This window comes from Lissotriton helveticus, chromosome 10 (genome assembly GCF_964261635.1).
Source record: "Lissotriton helveticus chromosome 10, aLisHel1.1, whole genome shotgun sequence".
NCBI classification, from domain to species: Eukaryota; Metazoa; Chordata; class Amphibia; order Caudata; family Salamandridae; genus Lissotriton; species Lissotriton helveticus.
Window position 1 is genome coordinate 936,388,746 of NC_136071.1, and position 14,366 is coordinate 936,403,111.

At 47.7% G+C, this 14,366-nt stretch overlaps 1 protein-coding gene across 2 annotated transcripts in view; it reads right to left on the minus strand.

The window, feature by feature from the left end:
* The window catches only part of LOC144785552 (peroxisomal carnitine O-octanoyltransferase-like), a 414,661-nt gene that overhangs the window by 12,592 nt on the left and 387,703 nt on the right, over positions 1 to 14,366 (minus strand). For both annotated transcript variants that reach the window (XM_078664397.1, XM_078664398.1), the window contains one exon: positions 354 to 473. In XM_078664397.1, the coding sequence (XP_078520523.1) occupies positions 354 to 473 (120 nt within the window). The remainder of the gene's footprint in view (positions 1 to 353; positions 474 to 14,366) is intronic.

Sequence of the window (14,366 nt, forward strand, 5' to 3'; positions counted from 1 at the left end):
ACAAATCGAATACAACCAATTTAGAAAATGATCCACAAACCATATGAACCATTATAATGTTTCTTTAACAAATCTGCTGAGTTGCCCTAATTTCAGTCAAACTAGACTATGTTTTCAATCGATACATTTAAAGACCACCACTAATCGTGTGCTAGTTCCAAAACCTATACAACTATTCTGAATGACTAAATACCATTTACTGAATACTCTACAATGTCTCCCCTTAGGCTGGTGGGAGGTAGGGGCATACTCACTTTAATGAAGAATAAATTACAGTTCAGGCTACACAGTGTCACGATCACAAGGTGCTAAGCTACTTAATTAGGTTATCAAACATTGAAAATGTGTCTTACCTGTCATCCCTAATTCGATAAAACACCCCATAGCCATCGTGAATCATGGGAACAGCAGCTCCAAGAACAGTGGTATAGCCAAGCAGACTAGTTGAAAGGACAAAGTTACCCCCTCCTCCGCTGCGAAACACAATTAAGATATGGCCTTTAGAAAACTCCAAAGAATGTAAGGAAATTAGATGATTTGTTCAGTATTGTAACTCAGTCAAACCTATTATAACATTGTTAAACGTCAATGAAAATGGCAGTATTGGGTTTAAAAAATGAATAGGCTACAAACCTTCAAATGATAACACAAAACAAGTATTGGCAATGCCAATAGGTCCCCTCGATGTGGGTGGTTGTGGCTAACAGGGGTAGTGAACGCATGTACATGTATGCGTACTGACACATCAGACATTTTTCATTTCTCAGTGTAACCTGGGAGGCAGCTATGTTAGATCAAGTAATATGAAAAGTAAATATGAGTTGGAGCTTTTGACGTTGTAAATGACAAAGTCCTTTCCCATGTTTTTTGGTTTGGAGTGGAGTGGATGTATGTGGTGTGGAGTGGAATTATGTGGGTTGATTTTGAATTGTTAGTTGTGGGATGTAATTGTTTCGACTTGATTTGTGTAGTGGAATTTTGTGGCAAGGTGGATAGTTAGGGATGAGAGCTGCACAGAATTGAAAGACAGGAAGACAGAGAGGGGTAGGTAGTTTGTGCATGAAGTTGTGAATTAACTCCAGACAGAGGAGCAGAAACTGTGTGAGAAAGAGAGAAGGGGAAAGCAGGCAGCACACGCATAAAGAGGAGCACCTGTCTATGCAGAAGGCACCCCAAGAAGAGGAGGAGAGCGTGGATTGATAAAAGGAAACCTTGAAAAGTCACAGGAAAGAAACTGTGCTTGAAGACCTGAAGTCAACCAAATGAGAGAGGTGGAAAAAGTGTGTGAGAGGGAAAGGGGTGAGAGAGAGTGCGATAAAGAGGGCCTGGTTGCTCTTCCCAAAGAAACTTTATTAACCTTAAAGTAAGGCAGATGTTCAGAGAGACAATGACCACCCGCCAGCTGATAGCAGGGCATCAAGGATGGGGTTTGGACCAAGAGAGATAAGATGGGCTGGAGAAAGAATATGGAAAGGGGTTTAAAAATAAGATTAGGAATGGATAGGATCAGGAAAGGCATGGAGGAGAAAAAAGATAGTACCAGTGAGTAGAATTAAAAGAAGTAAATATACAAGGCATCACACGAGTAGGCTTGTGAGGTATGCCATGAGTGTTTGTTGTCAGGTTTTGGCCAGTGTTATAGGCTAGTGTGAACAAAGCAGTTGTAGTGAGAGCTGTAAAACAGCAACTCAACCAAGCTTAGGCATTCCTGCGTTCACTACAGGCGTCAGCCGCTGCTGAGCACAAACAGGATGAGCTCAACCTGCTGGCCTCTCCCGAGCAGCAACAGAAAGGGGCATCTTCTGGAAGAGGGGTGTGTTTCATTGGTGACAAAAGCGGAAGCCCAGAAGTGCTGTGGAGATGCTCTAGGAGAGTGAACGACTTGCTAAAAGGAGGGACCAGGAAGACAAATTACCCACTGAAAAGCAAGACATTTTAAAATACAACCGTTTAGACAAATGAACAGCATTAGGAGGTGTTCAAGTCCACAAAGTACATACAACAGATTATCTTTCCAGTGCAAGCACTGCCTAGGCTCGACCTAAAAACCAGATTGGTGTGTTCAAGCCAGGCTGCTGTGGTTTGAATGACGTAACGAATGGGGGTCTGTCTCTTCGGTGAGATCGCTGGGTTTCTGAACTGACCAGTTTAAAACCTTGCCCTTCTTGAGCTACCGATACATCTGGGAGTAGGTATCGAAGCTGCATACACACATGGTCTGGGCAACTTAATGCAGGCGAGAAGGTGTTTTGGGAAAGCAAGTGGAGTCCGGGCGTGGTAGAGCATAGGAAGGGATGTCAGTTTGTTTAGTGTTTACTCAAACGGTTTCTACTATAATAACACACTTCACCTAGATATAAACATGGCCACTGGAAATATGCCGTGAGGGAGGGCCACATTGTGCAACAGGAGTGACAAAATTATGTAGAAAGAAAAAACGAATAATGCGGCACCATCTTTGACAGTACTATTATGATATTTTACCATTTCAATACCTACTAAAACTGTCCGGGCACCTTATCCGTACCAATTTTAAGAGCTGAATACAGCAATCAGCAACTGAAAGGTCATCAGTCCATCTTCCTAAAGAGTGTGACACTGCGTGGAACCACATTTTGCCGCTGCTGTTTTAGTTACTTTTGATCCGATTGGGCTAGAAACTATTTTTATAAGTGAAATATACCAAGTATGTAGCAGATGATGATGGATTATGTTGCAAATTCAAAAAGTATGCAGAAAATGCATTGGCCCAGATCTCGTTAAACTATATTATGTCACTGAAACTGAGCCTCTGGCTTTTGAGTGGGTTGCTCACATTTAAGAGATAATAAAGAAGGGCTGTCAAAGCCAGTTGTTTTTGCTTCGGTTTTTTTGTCTTTTAAATCAATGCAGCTAGCACACACATACCACAGGCAGCGTCAGCAATGCAGGCAGATCAAGCCTTGCCAGCACAACAAACAGATATGGCCGATTGCAGAAGCAAAACTTTAAAGTTATCCCATACCCAAGAATAGATCCAACAGAGGTAGTAGTGGTTGTGTGTGCTTCCACAAATACACACATAATAGGTACAGCATGCTCTGAAGCAGTGTAATCTTACTTTACAAATGCACTACAGTCATTTGGCAGCAGCTTTATGCACATTATCATGAACATATCCCCAGCATGTGCAGCAGCACTGTGTACTATCCTCCTATATGCAGGGAAGATAAAGCACAGACAAGAGCAGCAGCAAACACAGATTGTCTCTCACACCAAACAAGTACAGCATGTGTGACAGAAATGTAAGTTTCTCCCAGTGTCAGTAACAGTGTGTAATATGGTTTTATTATGTTGTGCAAGAGTGCTTTAAGTGAGCGTTTCAAGGATGAGTGATGTGTGTTGTGGTCTATTATTAGTATGTGTGTTTTGAGTGAGGCATCCTGTTATGATTATGATGGTGTTATTGTGACAGGATGTTTGAAAGTGTATATTCCAGCGCGAGCGCTATCCCTGCAGCGCTTGTTTCCTGTGGCAGCTTCTGTTTTAATCACCCGTTTTTCGTATTTGTTTTATAAATTGTTTTGACAGTTTTCCCCTGGGCTTACCTGCCTGGCCTCGCATACCCCCACCTCTGCCACCTCACCTGCACTGTAATTCTGGTGTTTCACCGCGTTTTGCGGGTCCTTTGCCCCTGACTCGTGGCGGCCATCTTGGGTGTGTGGGTCCTAGCGCGCCTGCAAGTCCTCTCTCCATTTCGTTAGGAGACTATTTAGGAAGGCTTGATTGTGCAGCGCGCCCTATTCCAGCGCGAGCGCTATCCCTGCAGCGCTTGTTTCCTGTGGCAGCTTCTGTTTTAATCACCCGTTTTTCGTGTTTGTTTTATAAATTGTTTTGACAGTTTTCCCCTGGTCTTACCTGCCTGGCCTCGCATACCCCCACCTCTGCCACCTCACCTGCACTGTAATTCTGGTGTTTCACCGCGTTTCGCGGGTCCTTTGCCCCTGACTCGTGGCGGCCATCTTGGGTGAGTGGGTCCCAGCGCGCCTGCAAGTCCTCTCTTCATTTCGTTAGGAGACTATTTAGGTAGCCATGCTTACGCGCAGCGGCCACGCGCAGCGGGGACGCCGAACTGACGCCGGAGTTACGCCAGAGTTCAGCCCGTCTGTGCCCGTCCGGGCCCAGACGGGCTCAGGGCTGGTCATTATGCCTGATCCATCGGAGCCACCACGTACGCGTATCGGGTATGGGAGGGAAGAACTCATGTCTTGTCGGATTGTCCACTCGACTACCTGTAAATTCGCCCAGGAAGGACCGCCCCCGTTCCTGCCGTGTAGGGTTTGTAGTGTGGGTCAGAAGACGGCTTCTGCTAAGTCAGTGCTCTCCATGGCGTTGCTGAACTGTCGGTCCTTACCAAGCCACGCTACTGAGATTAATTCCCTCATTCTGGACCACGAGCTGGATGTGTTATTTCTAACCGAGACCTGGATTTCCTCCAGCTCGGGCCCCGATATGGTCAGAGCACTCCCTCCTGGCTTTCTCATCTCACATCAGGACAGGCCTGTGGGGAGGGGAGGAGGAGTCGCTATCCTCTATAGGGACTCACTAGTCTGTAAGGTTCAGGAGGGATTGTGAGAACTATCAGTTCTCTCTCCGCTTATCTCCTACTGCATCTATGGCGGGTTTGCTTATTTATCGCCCACCGGGAGCCCTGGGAAATTTTCTCAACTCTTTCCTAGAAACTACCGCTCTTCTTGCCTCCTCAACGGGTAACTTTGTCACTTTAGGTGATTTTAACATCCACCTTGACGACCCTCTCAATCCCCTGGGAGTAGATCTGCTAGGTGATCTCAAAGCGTTTGGGGTCAACCTGGCTAATTCGGGTGCCACACATGGGAAAGGCCACTTGTTGGACCCTATATTCTCTAACTCGTTTGGCCTTAGAGCATTTCCACCGCTGGCTCTACCTTGGACAGATCACTTTATCGTGCCTGCCCAGTGGCAGTTTGACATCTCAGCTGCGCTGGCCCCCAGGGTCTACACCATGGACAGAGCCTGGTCTAGGCTCCCAATTGATACATGGGTGGCACATCTGGAGGCGTCACGACCTCCCCCTGGGTCTAACCCGCTAGTTGCGGATGAGAACCTTAACATCTGGCTCACCAACTCACTGGATGCTCTCCTCCCCAAAAAGAAACAACTTACTAGGGGTAAGAGAGTAGGATCTGCACCCTGGTATACATCTGAGCTGAGAACACTGAGGAAGGGTTGCAAGAGGCTGGAGCGGTCCTGGAGGAAAGATTGGAGCGAAACGAGCCGGAGAGAATATCGGGCGGCTCTTAGTACCTACAAATCTGCTATTCGGGTAGCTAAAACTGGATTCTTTACTGAGAGAATTGGCTCTGCGGCCAACTCCTCGAAGGAATCGTTTAGGGTCATTAAAGAACTCCTGAAAGCTCCCGAACCTCAGGTCATTCACGAGGACCCACGTGAGAAATGCTCAGAACTGGCCTCCTTCTTTAAAACTAAAATTGATAACATCCTTGCATCCCTTCCCCGGCTAACCGAGGATGTTTCCTCGGATGGTAGCGTAGGGCCTCAGCCCAGGGTGCGACCTGCAGAGTTGGTCTCTCTTGGTCCTGTCACTGTGGAAGAAGTCCTCACAGTTCTGACAACCATGAAAAGTGGTTCTCCGAAAGATCTTGCACCCATGAAGTATCTGAAGCAGGTAGCCCTTACCATCGGTGGGCCTGTGACGGACCTTATAAATCTGTCTTTTGCCCAAGGAGTGGTACCCCCTAGCTGGAAAGGAGCGGTCGTGAAGGCTCTTCTGAAGAAGCCTAACCTGGACCCAGCCGACCTTGCCAACTTTAGGCCTATTTCCCTGCTCCCCGGCCTCAGTAAGGTGGCGGAGAAGCTGGTGAATAGTCGCCTATCAGGCTTCTTGGAGTTTAACTCCCTTCTGGGCAATTCCCAAACTGGCTTCCGCCCCGGTCAGGGGACCGATACTGCCTTGCTGGCAGTCGTGGAGAATGCAAGGAGCATTTTGGATTCGGGGGGGGATCGGTGGCAGTGATCCTCCTGGACCTCAGTGCTGCCTTTGACACCGTAGACCATCAGGTGCTTCTCCGACGGCTGTCAGGGGTGGGGGTCTCCGGGATGGCCCTCAAGTGGTTCGCCTCCTTCTTGGAAGGCCGGTCATTTGAGGTGTGGGAAGGCCACGAGAAATCATCCTCAGTACCTCTCCAGTGTGGTGTGCCACAGGGCTCATCGTTGAGCCCAACCTTATTTAACATTTATATGGCCCCTCTGGAGAGTGTGGTACTGCCTCTGGGTATCAAGATCATCAGCTATGCTGATGATACCCAGTTGGTGGTAGGTCTCCCACAGTTGGCTCACCATCCCGACCGGCTGCACACGTGCTTGGATAAGATCTTCACGTGGATGTGTAGCTCAGCTCTCAAGCTCAACGGCTCCAAGACGGAACTGATGCTGCTGGGGAATTCCTCTCCTTCTTTATCTCCTAGCAGTTGGCCCAGTTGCCTGGGACCCGTACCCACCCCCAAGCAGGAGATCAAGAGCCTGGGGGTGTGGCTCGAGCAGGACCTTTCCTTTAAAACACACGCGAAAAATATCTCAGGCGTGTGTTTCGGCCTGCTCCGCTCAGCCCGGAAGATTCTACCTCTCCTTCCAGCGGCCTCTAGGAGGTTACTCATTCAGGGGCTTATCATCTCGCGGCTGGACTTCAGTAATGTCCTGTTTCTGGGTGCCCCGGAATCCACACTAAATAAACTGCAACAAGTGCAGAATGCGGCAGCCAGGCTCCTGACGGATCTTCCTAGGCGTCAGTCGGCTCGCCCTGCACTGAAGGCGTCACATTGGCTTCCCGTCAGAGAGAGGGTGAAATTCAAGGCACTTTGTGTAGCCCACAAAATTCTACAGGGGAAAGGTCCACCTATCCTTGGGGATATGGTCCAACCTTACAAGGCCTCCCGCTCTCTCCGCTCTGACCATCAACATCTGCTGCAGGTTATGAGGGTGAGGAAGGCAAGAACCGGCGGAAGAAGATTTTCTATAAATGTGGCCACCTAGTGGAACTCTCTCCCCCTGTACTTGCGCTCGGAAGCGAGCTTTTTACGGTTTCGTAAACTTTTTAAAACTTTTCTGTTTCCTGCCTAATCCTTGTGCTTAGTGTGGTGATGTCTTGTTCTGGATGAGCGCGGGGATGCCTAATGGTAACCAGGCGCTATATTAAAACTCGTAATAATAATAATAATAATAAATCACAGATTGATCCATAGGTCCAAAACGTAAACAAAACTATTTTACAATCATAATTATCATGGCTCTTGTTCTTGGCTCCCAGTCTCCTCATTCTTCCTATTACTGCCATGGAAAATGACTGGACATTGATCACTTTGAGCGTGTGTGAAGCCTCAGGGAGTGTGTAGAGTTGACAAAACATGTGTCTGCTAAGGAATATTTTAAACATAAAGGGGCATATTCTCAAGAACGTGTGATAACCATCGCAAATTTAGCTTAACGCAACTTTGCATATTGCAGTCTATCCCGAGAAAATAACACTGTCTTAAGGTCTAATTCCCAACCCGGCAGCACCATGCAATAGTAGCAGGATAATGCGCCAAATGGCCCCGTAAAAATCAACGTGACGCAAAAAATGCAAAACACGAATGCCAAAAAAGTTACGATGCCCCAAATCACGATACCAAAATCAGCGACAACCAGCGACAGGCCTGCAATTGCCACGCGCCATGCGGGAAAATGCAATATAAAAGCTACAAAAGAAACACACCAAAACCAAAATCGAACTGCGTAGCCCCATGGATGCACCCGGACAGAGTGCAGAGGACAACACGAACCCCACAAACCCCTCGGAGGACCAGCCAGGATCCCTGTGGTCGGAAAAGGGCAAGGAGAAGAGGAAGAATAAGATTGGGTTCAGTCAGCAGGAAGACCGGATCATTGTCACGGAGGAGACAGAACACTACCAACAACTGTTCGTCACCTCCACTGTGGCACTGGCAACCGAAACGGAAATATGGCAGACCATCATCAACAACGTGAATGCAGTCAGAGTGTTGAGGAGGTCATGGAAGGAGGTGAAGAGGCGCTGGCTTGATGCGCAAAGCCAGACTAAACAGAAACTCACCGCCAACAGGAAGGCAGCAACGGCGACTGGAGGTGGGAGTCCTGCGCCACAGGAGGAGCTGGTGGAGCTTGAGGAAATGGTGGCCACAGTCACCAGTGTGTAATTGGTGGCAGGAATTGGGGGTGTTGACACAGCTTTATATGACCTGATCCAACAGCAACAGGGTGAGTAACGACCAGGGACTGGGGGGACCAGGGGAGATGGGCACAATGGCACACATGCACAATCATGTGCATCACACTGCACACGCACAATGATAGTGGAACATGTCCCTGATACCCTTGGCACACTGCAGCACTCATACAAACACCAAGTAGGTCCACGTCCACCATGTGCACATATGGGCCCCCTCCATATCACGAACGACACAACCTACCCATTCACATGTGCAGAATCCAGAAAAGCAGCGGCTGTGTAAGCCAGACTGGCAATGCAAATGGCGCTGCATGACCGATAGCATGGCTGCAGTCAAAATACATGCCATGGTGCACGATTCGACATGGAGGTGGCCCTGTGTGGAACACATCCGTAAAGGAGCAGGTCATACTCTGACCCATTCATGTGCCCCTACAACCTATGATGTCCATTACACATCAGCAGACAAACAATGCACAAGAACAGAAAATCTGTCCAAGAGCACAAATGACCCAAGACGCAAATATTTCAGCCCCCGAAAAGCACACAATTCAAAGGCACACCGCCTCAAAGGGATAAGGGTCCGCGAAATCAGAGCTGCAGGGGTGACTCTCCCACAATGCAGCTCACACACACAGCAATCAGCTGCGGGTGGGTTTTGAGCTCGTGGCAGCCAAACTCGATGCCATACGTGGGGGTCTGAGTCCCACCAGGGACCACTTACAGTCCCTTACGGATACCCACTGTTCGCACCATGCTCCCCGACAATCCTTGGCTGACATCGCTGCCGCCATTACTCAGTTACAAGAACTGTCTAGTCAGACAGGCACCAGCGATGACAGCACAGAGTTGGCACAGATGTGCAGGACAATGGAGACCATGGAGCAGATTCAGGCTGGAAGTATGGCTGCCATAGCTGAACACCCACAAGATGTAGCTGGGATCTTCCATGCCTTGCAGCTCCTCATCTTGCCATTGCTGCCAGTGAGTCTGTCCCAGACAACTGCCTGCTGCGGGAACTTCAACACACACATCTCCGACCCCTGATGTGTCAGTAGCACACAGTGATGCAGCCCTATCACCTTCGCACCCTGATGTGTCAGTGGCACACAGTGATGCAGCCATTACACCACACACACACCGGACACAGAAGAAGTATCAGAGGAGTAAGATGTGGATGGCAATTACTGTGTGAGGAAGGAGGTAGTAGCATCCATCCCCGCCATATGGCCTGTCCCTGCCTGGTTCAGTCCTATGCATCATGCCCTGAGACAACACCTCTCATTGACCCCCGGAACACTCTGCGACATTCACCTGGACCCCGACATGGACTGCCATATCTTCACTGGTTGACAATTACACAGTCAGCAATCCTGCTGCAGACTGCACCCTCCCTCTTTCCATTCACTTTTCAATCCCTAAAGGACTCTGGTTGGCCCACCACTGGGCTACCATGTAATGTGGGCTTGGCATGGCCATGTACAGCTCAAGCTCTGGTATTCACCAGAATGTGAATAAGACATTCAAAATCACACAGATGTACCATGTCTATGTTCACTCAAGTATGAAAGACCCCAGTAAATGACATCAATGCGCATGTTTGAGCCTGAGCCACATGGCCAATTAGATGACTGTGAAGGTGTGAACTAGCTGTGGCCTCATTGCACATGAACAACAATCTCGCAACCCCCCAACGTAGGCACACGTCCACGTATTGAATAGAGCGGTGTGTAATAATAATAATAAATTAGTTTCTAAAGCGCCTGGTTATACTAACTAGTATGTCCCGCGCTGCTGTAGAAATGACCAAATCGGTAGCAGGCCAGAAGTGGTGTCACATGTGACAACAGAACATCACTTTGCATACCTACACACACATCTGTGTGGACACATTCTGTTTTGATGTATAACATTGCTCCACATGGCCAGAGGTTGGACACCATACTCACATGGGGAACATCCATTACGACGCGGATGTTACCCCGCGCTACCATTACGACGCGTCTCTTACAACGCAAGTCGTAACCACGACTTGCGCTGGAGGGCGCTCAAGGACAAGGAATAGTTAATTTACTATTCCAACACCTTCCCTACTATCCACGGGGACTGGTGTTGGAATAGTAAATTAAACTATTCCTAAGTCCGCACCCTACAGCGCAAGTCGTGGTAACGACTTGCGTTGTGAAACACGCGTTGTAACGGTACACGTGGTAATAGCCCACGTCGTACCGTCATACATCCTACTCACATTGCTGAAGACAAGTAAATGCACAGGTCTGCCAGCAACTAACCCAAACACAATGAGAAAACAACAATGCCCCTGACCGTCCTTGGAAAACGGCGCCGGGAAACACAAGAGGGAGATCAGTAAAGAGGAGGTGCACCCGCCTTGCCTCATATAAAAACAGCGTTGCGTTCTCAGAGCAACCTGTTTTTTCTCTCCTCCCGGTTGATACATTACTTTATAACTATCGAGACTTATCAGGTCTCGCGAAGTTTTTTTTGACTCACATATTGCTGGGAACCTCCGGAAACACGTTTACCCATTACAGCCAAACCGATGTGTTTACGCCCTTCACCCATGAGGCCCTGAAGATTCGCAGTCTGTTTCCCTGCGATGAAACACGTGTTGGCCCCTATGTAGGAACAATAAACAGAACTATCACACCAACAACGGAACTCATTGATACCTCCATTTTGTCATACCTGTTCGCCGAATGTTTAAAGTGTTTACTGATTTTGGTGGTGCTCTAATGTTGTTTCTACTGACAGCACTGAAACCTTAAAACTACATATCGATCTGTATAGCGCAGGGGCATTGTTGTTTTCTCATGTTTCGTATGGGTCTATCTTGGTCCATCCCTGAACGGTTGTGAGGATTTACCGTTCGCCTCATTGCCTATACTAACTACTAAGTAAATTTTCCCATTACCTTACGGGTACTCTGGTTGTGCGCCTGGAACTTCTGGAAAAACTAAATAACCTCATAGCTGTATAATATCCCAAACACAATGTCTGGCTCAAAGAGGTGGAGCTGTCCAAAGGAACCCACCCCATTGTACATGCATCAGTCAGTCCCTCCCTTTGTAGGGACGATGCTCATTGTGGTAGATGATTTGTCAATATAACCAACACTCATCACAGTGGGACACCAGTGAAGTTACATATACTTTCTTGGCATGTGCGTGTCAGTACGGACAAGGCAATGGCCACAACATGCAGGGAAATGCTTAAGACACTTACACGCAGCATGGGAACATGGCGAGGTGCAAGAAATGGGGAGGCAAAAATGTACACACAATCCTTACGGATGGCAATGGTCTCAGCCCGCCTACCTTGCTGGATGAGTCATGTGTTGTTTGGCGTCTGCTCATTGCCCCGTGTGAGGGGACATGACTCACAGCCCATGGGACATGCAAAGTGCTGTACCACCGGACTGTGCCAACTGTCTGCTCTGCTAACAGTGATCAGGTGAAAGTGTACGTCAAGGTCACATGTCGTGCTACATTGCCATGTGTGTACTCTCCCCCCAACAGTATGTCCGAATTGGGAATGTTGCCAAATGACGCTGTGCTGCTCCGACCATGGAACTGCATCACTTTGCACAGGTGTGGGTACACACGCGTAGTTCCACACTACTCTGGCTCTCCATCGAAGCTAGAGTCACCTTCAAGATGTTAACCCACGCTCACAAAGCCCTCCACGACACCGGACCAACATACCTGAACAGCCGACTCAAATTCCACGCACCCCAAAGGGCCCTACGATCAGCCCAGCTCTCTTACGCCATGGTCCCCCGCACTAGAAAGACCAGATCGGGAGGTCGCTCCTCCTTCCACACGGCCAGAGCCTGGAACGACCTTCCGCTCCGCCTCAGACAGATATCATTTCTCCCCATCTTCACAAGAAATCTCAAAACCTGGCTGTTCGACAGACCCCCTCCTTGATAGACTGGAACCTGCGTCTCCCACCCCCCCAGCGCCTTGAGACTCTTACGGGTGAGTAGTCGCGCTTAACAAACACCTGATTGATTGATTGATTGATGCATTCTGAGTCCAGACGAAGGCAGACATGTCAACTGTTGTGGTGAGATATGTTAGCATTCCCCACGATGCAACAAGATGTTGGCACCTGTGCTGTGGGTGACAATCCGATGTGGCTGCAGGAATGTAGTTACTCGTCCAGGAATGCGAGGGCAGCTTCATCGGCAATCTGCTCCAATAGTACGTTGTTGTCGGGTTCAAGGAACACCAGGGTGAGCCAATCCATTAACTGGTAGGGGCAGATGTGCTCAGTCCACGCTGTTTAACCAATTCGCCACACAGCCCAATATGGGAGCGCCTCGATGTGGTCACAGCACACGAGGAGTTGTGCAATCTCCCATGCACAACTGCCAGCACATTTGCCAAAGATCAGTGCATCCCATGCATGGCTATCCCGGTGACACTCCTGTTCGTGGACCAACAGGGGGCGCGCTGTCAGGTCATGATCCAATTCAAGAACTTTGGTACAAAGATGTCCTCTGGGAATATTTACTGTCCACACCTTAGCTCTCACTCATACTCAAAATCACATACATTCAAGCCCACTGATCGCAATCACCCCCTACTTTGAATTTGATACGTATTGGCACAAACACTCAAAATTGATGAAATATCGGCACCAGGACGGACATACTGACACGCCACCGGTCTTCACCGTGTGGTTGAAAAAGAGCACAATATTTTTAATAAAAAAAGAGAATTCTACTCCAATGAGAAATTAAAGCAGATCCCTTTGAGGAACAGTTGGATGAAAACGGCTTTCCATCATATTGCCCACAACAACAAAAGGAAGATTATACCAAGGGCTGAGGAAGAATGAGTTTTAAATAAGTTTAAAACAGGGCGGAGACAATTGCTGAGACCCTAATTACCACAACAGAGGAAACAAACAATCACCGAAGCAGTGAACATTGATTTTAATAGAAGTTAAATATGGGGCTAAGACGGTCACTGTGATCCAGAAAACTGAGACCAGTCCGCTACTGCATACCTAGTGCCCGACTTATAAAAAGTGTTAGAGATTTTAAAAGAACGGGAGTAAAAATACAATTGTCTTGAAAAAGAAGGCGTTCTACAAATTTTCCTTTGAAATGCGTTGCTGCTTTATTATAGCCACAAATTCGTCTGTATGCACACATTCCTAGATGTATATGATGTACAAAGCACTAGGTTCTGTGTGGTAGAAAAATGATCACCAATTGTGGCAACTGATGACAAAGGTTACTGTCTACTTTTTTTTACACTCTCGTGCAATTATTCTTTGGATTGTATTTGGAGGAATTGGTTATTTTATTGAGTGTATTATAATTTGTTTTATGGCTCCTTTTATGATAAAATTGTTTTTAATGTGTAATATCACAATTTTTAATAAAATTCAACCAATATTTCATCAATTTTTAGTGTTTGTGCCAATACGTACCAAATTCAAAGTTGGGGTGATTGGGATTAGTCGGCTTGAATGTATGTAATTTTGAGTATGAGTGAGAGCTAAGGTGTGGACAGTAAATATTCCCAGAGGACATCTTTGTACCAAAATGCTTGCCTGAACCCCAATCCTTTGGGTTACCAAGGGTTCCTCTCTTTCTTTTTTATAAACAGAATCCAATTCAGCTCAATTTGCGTTGGATAGGCAGCCCTCCATGGGCCACTCGAATGTGCATGATTGACAGTGAAATCAGGGCTGGACGCAGGTGACGTAGGCAAGACGGAAACTCAGACAGAAACTGATTCACAACACTGCCATTGGCACAGATCCCAACAGATTCAGCATTCGTGCATGGTATAGTTCCACGATACAGGGGTTGTGCATGTGCCCGGGAATGCCTGCCATTGCATTTGTTGGTCTCGTAGCACCAGCCCTCCTCAGACCAGCGGCAGTTCAGTGGATAATATGCCACAGCTCTGGGCAACGAGTCGGATGTGTGTGCAACCTTTGGACGAATTTGTTGTTTTTAACCAATGTGTCAAGGGCATTCTGAGCAGGTGTAGCTTGTGCAGGCACAAGTGTGTGTGGGGTGTGGGCATGTTAGTCTTTCATT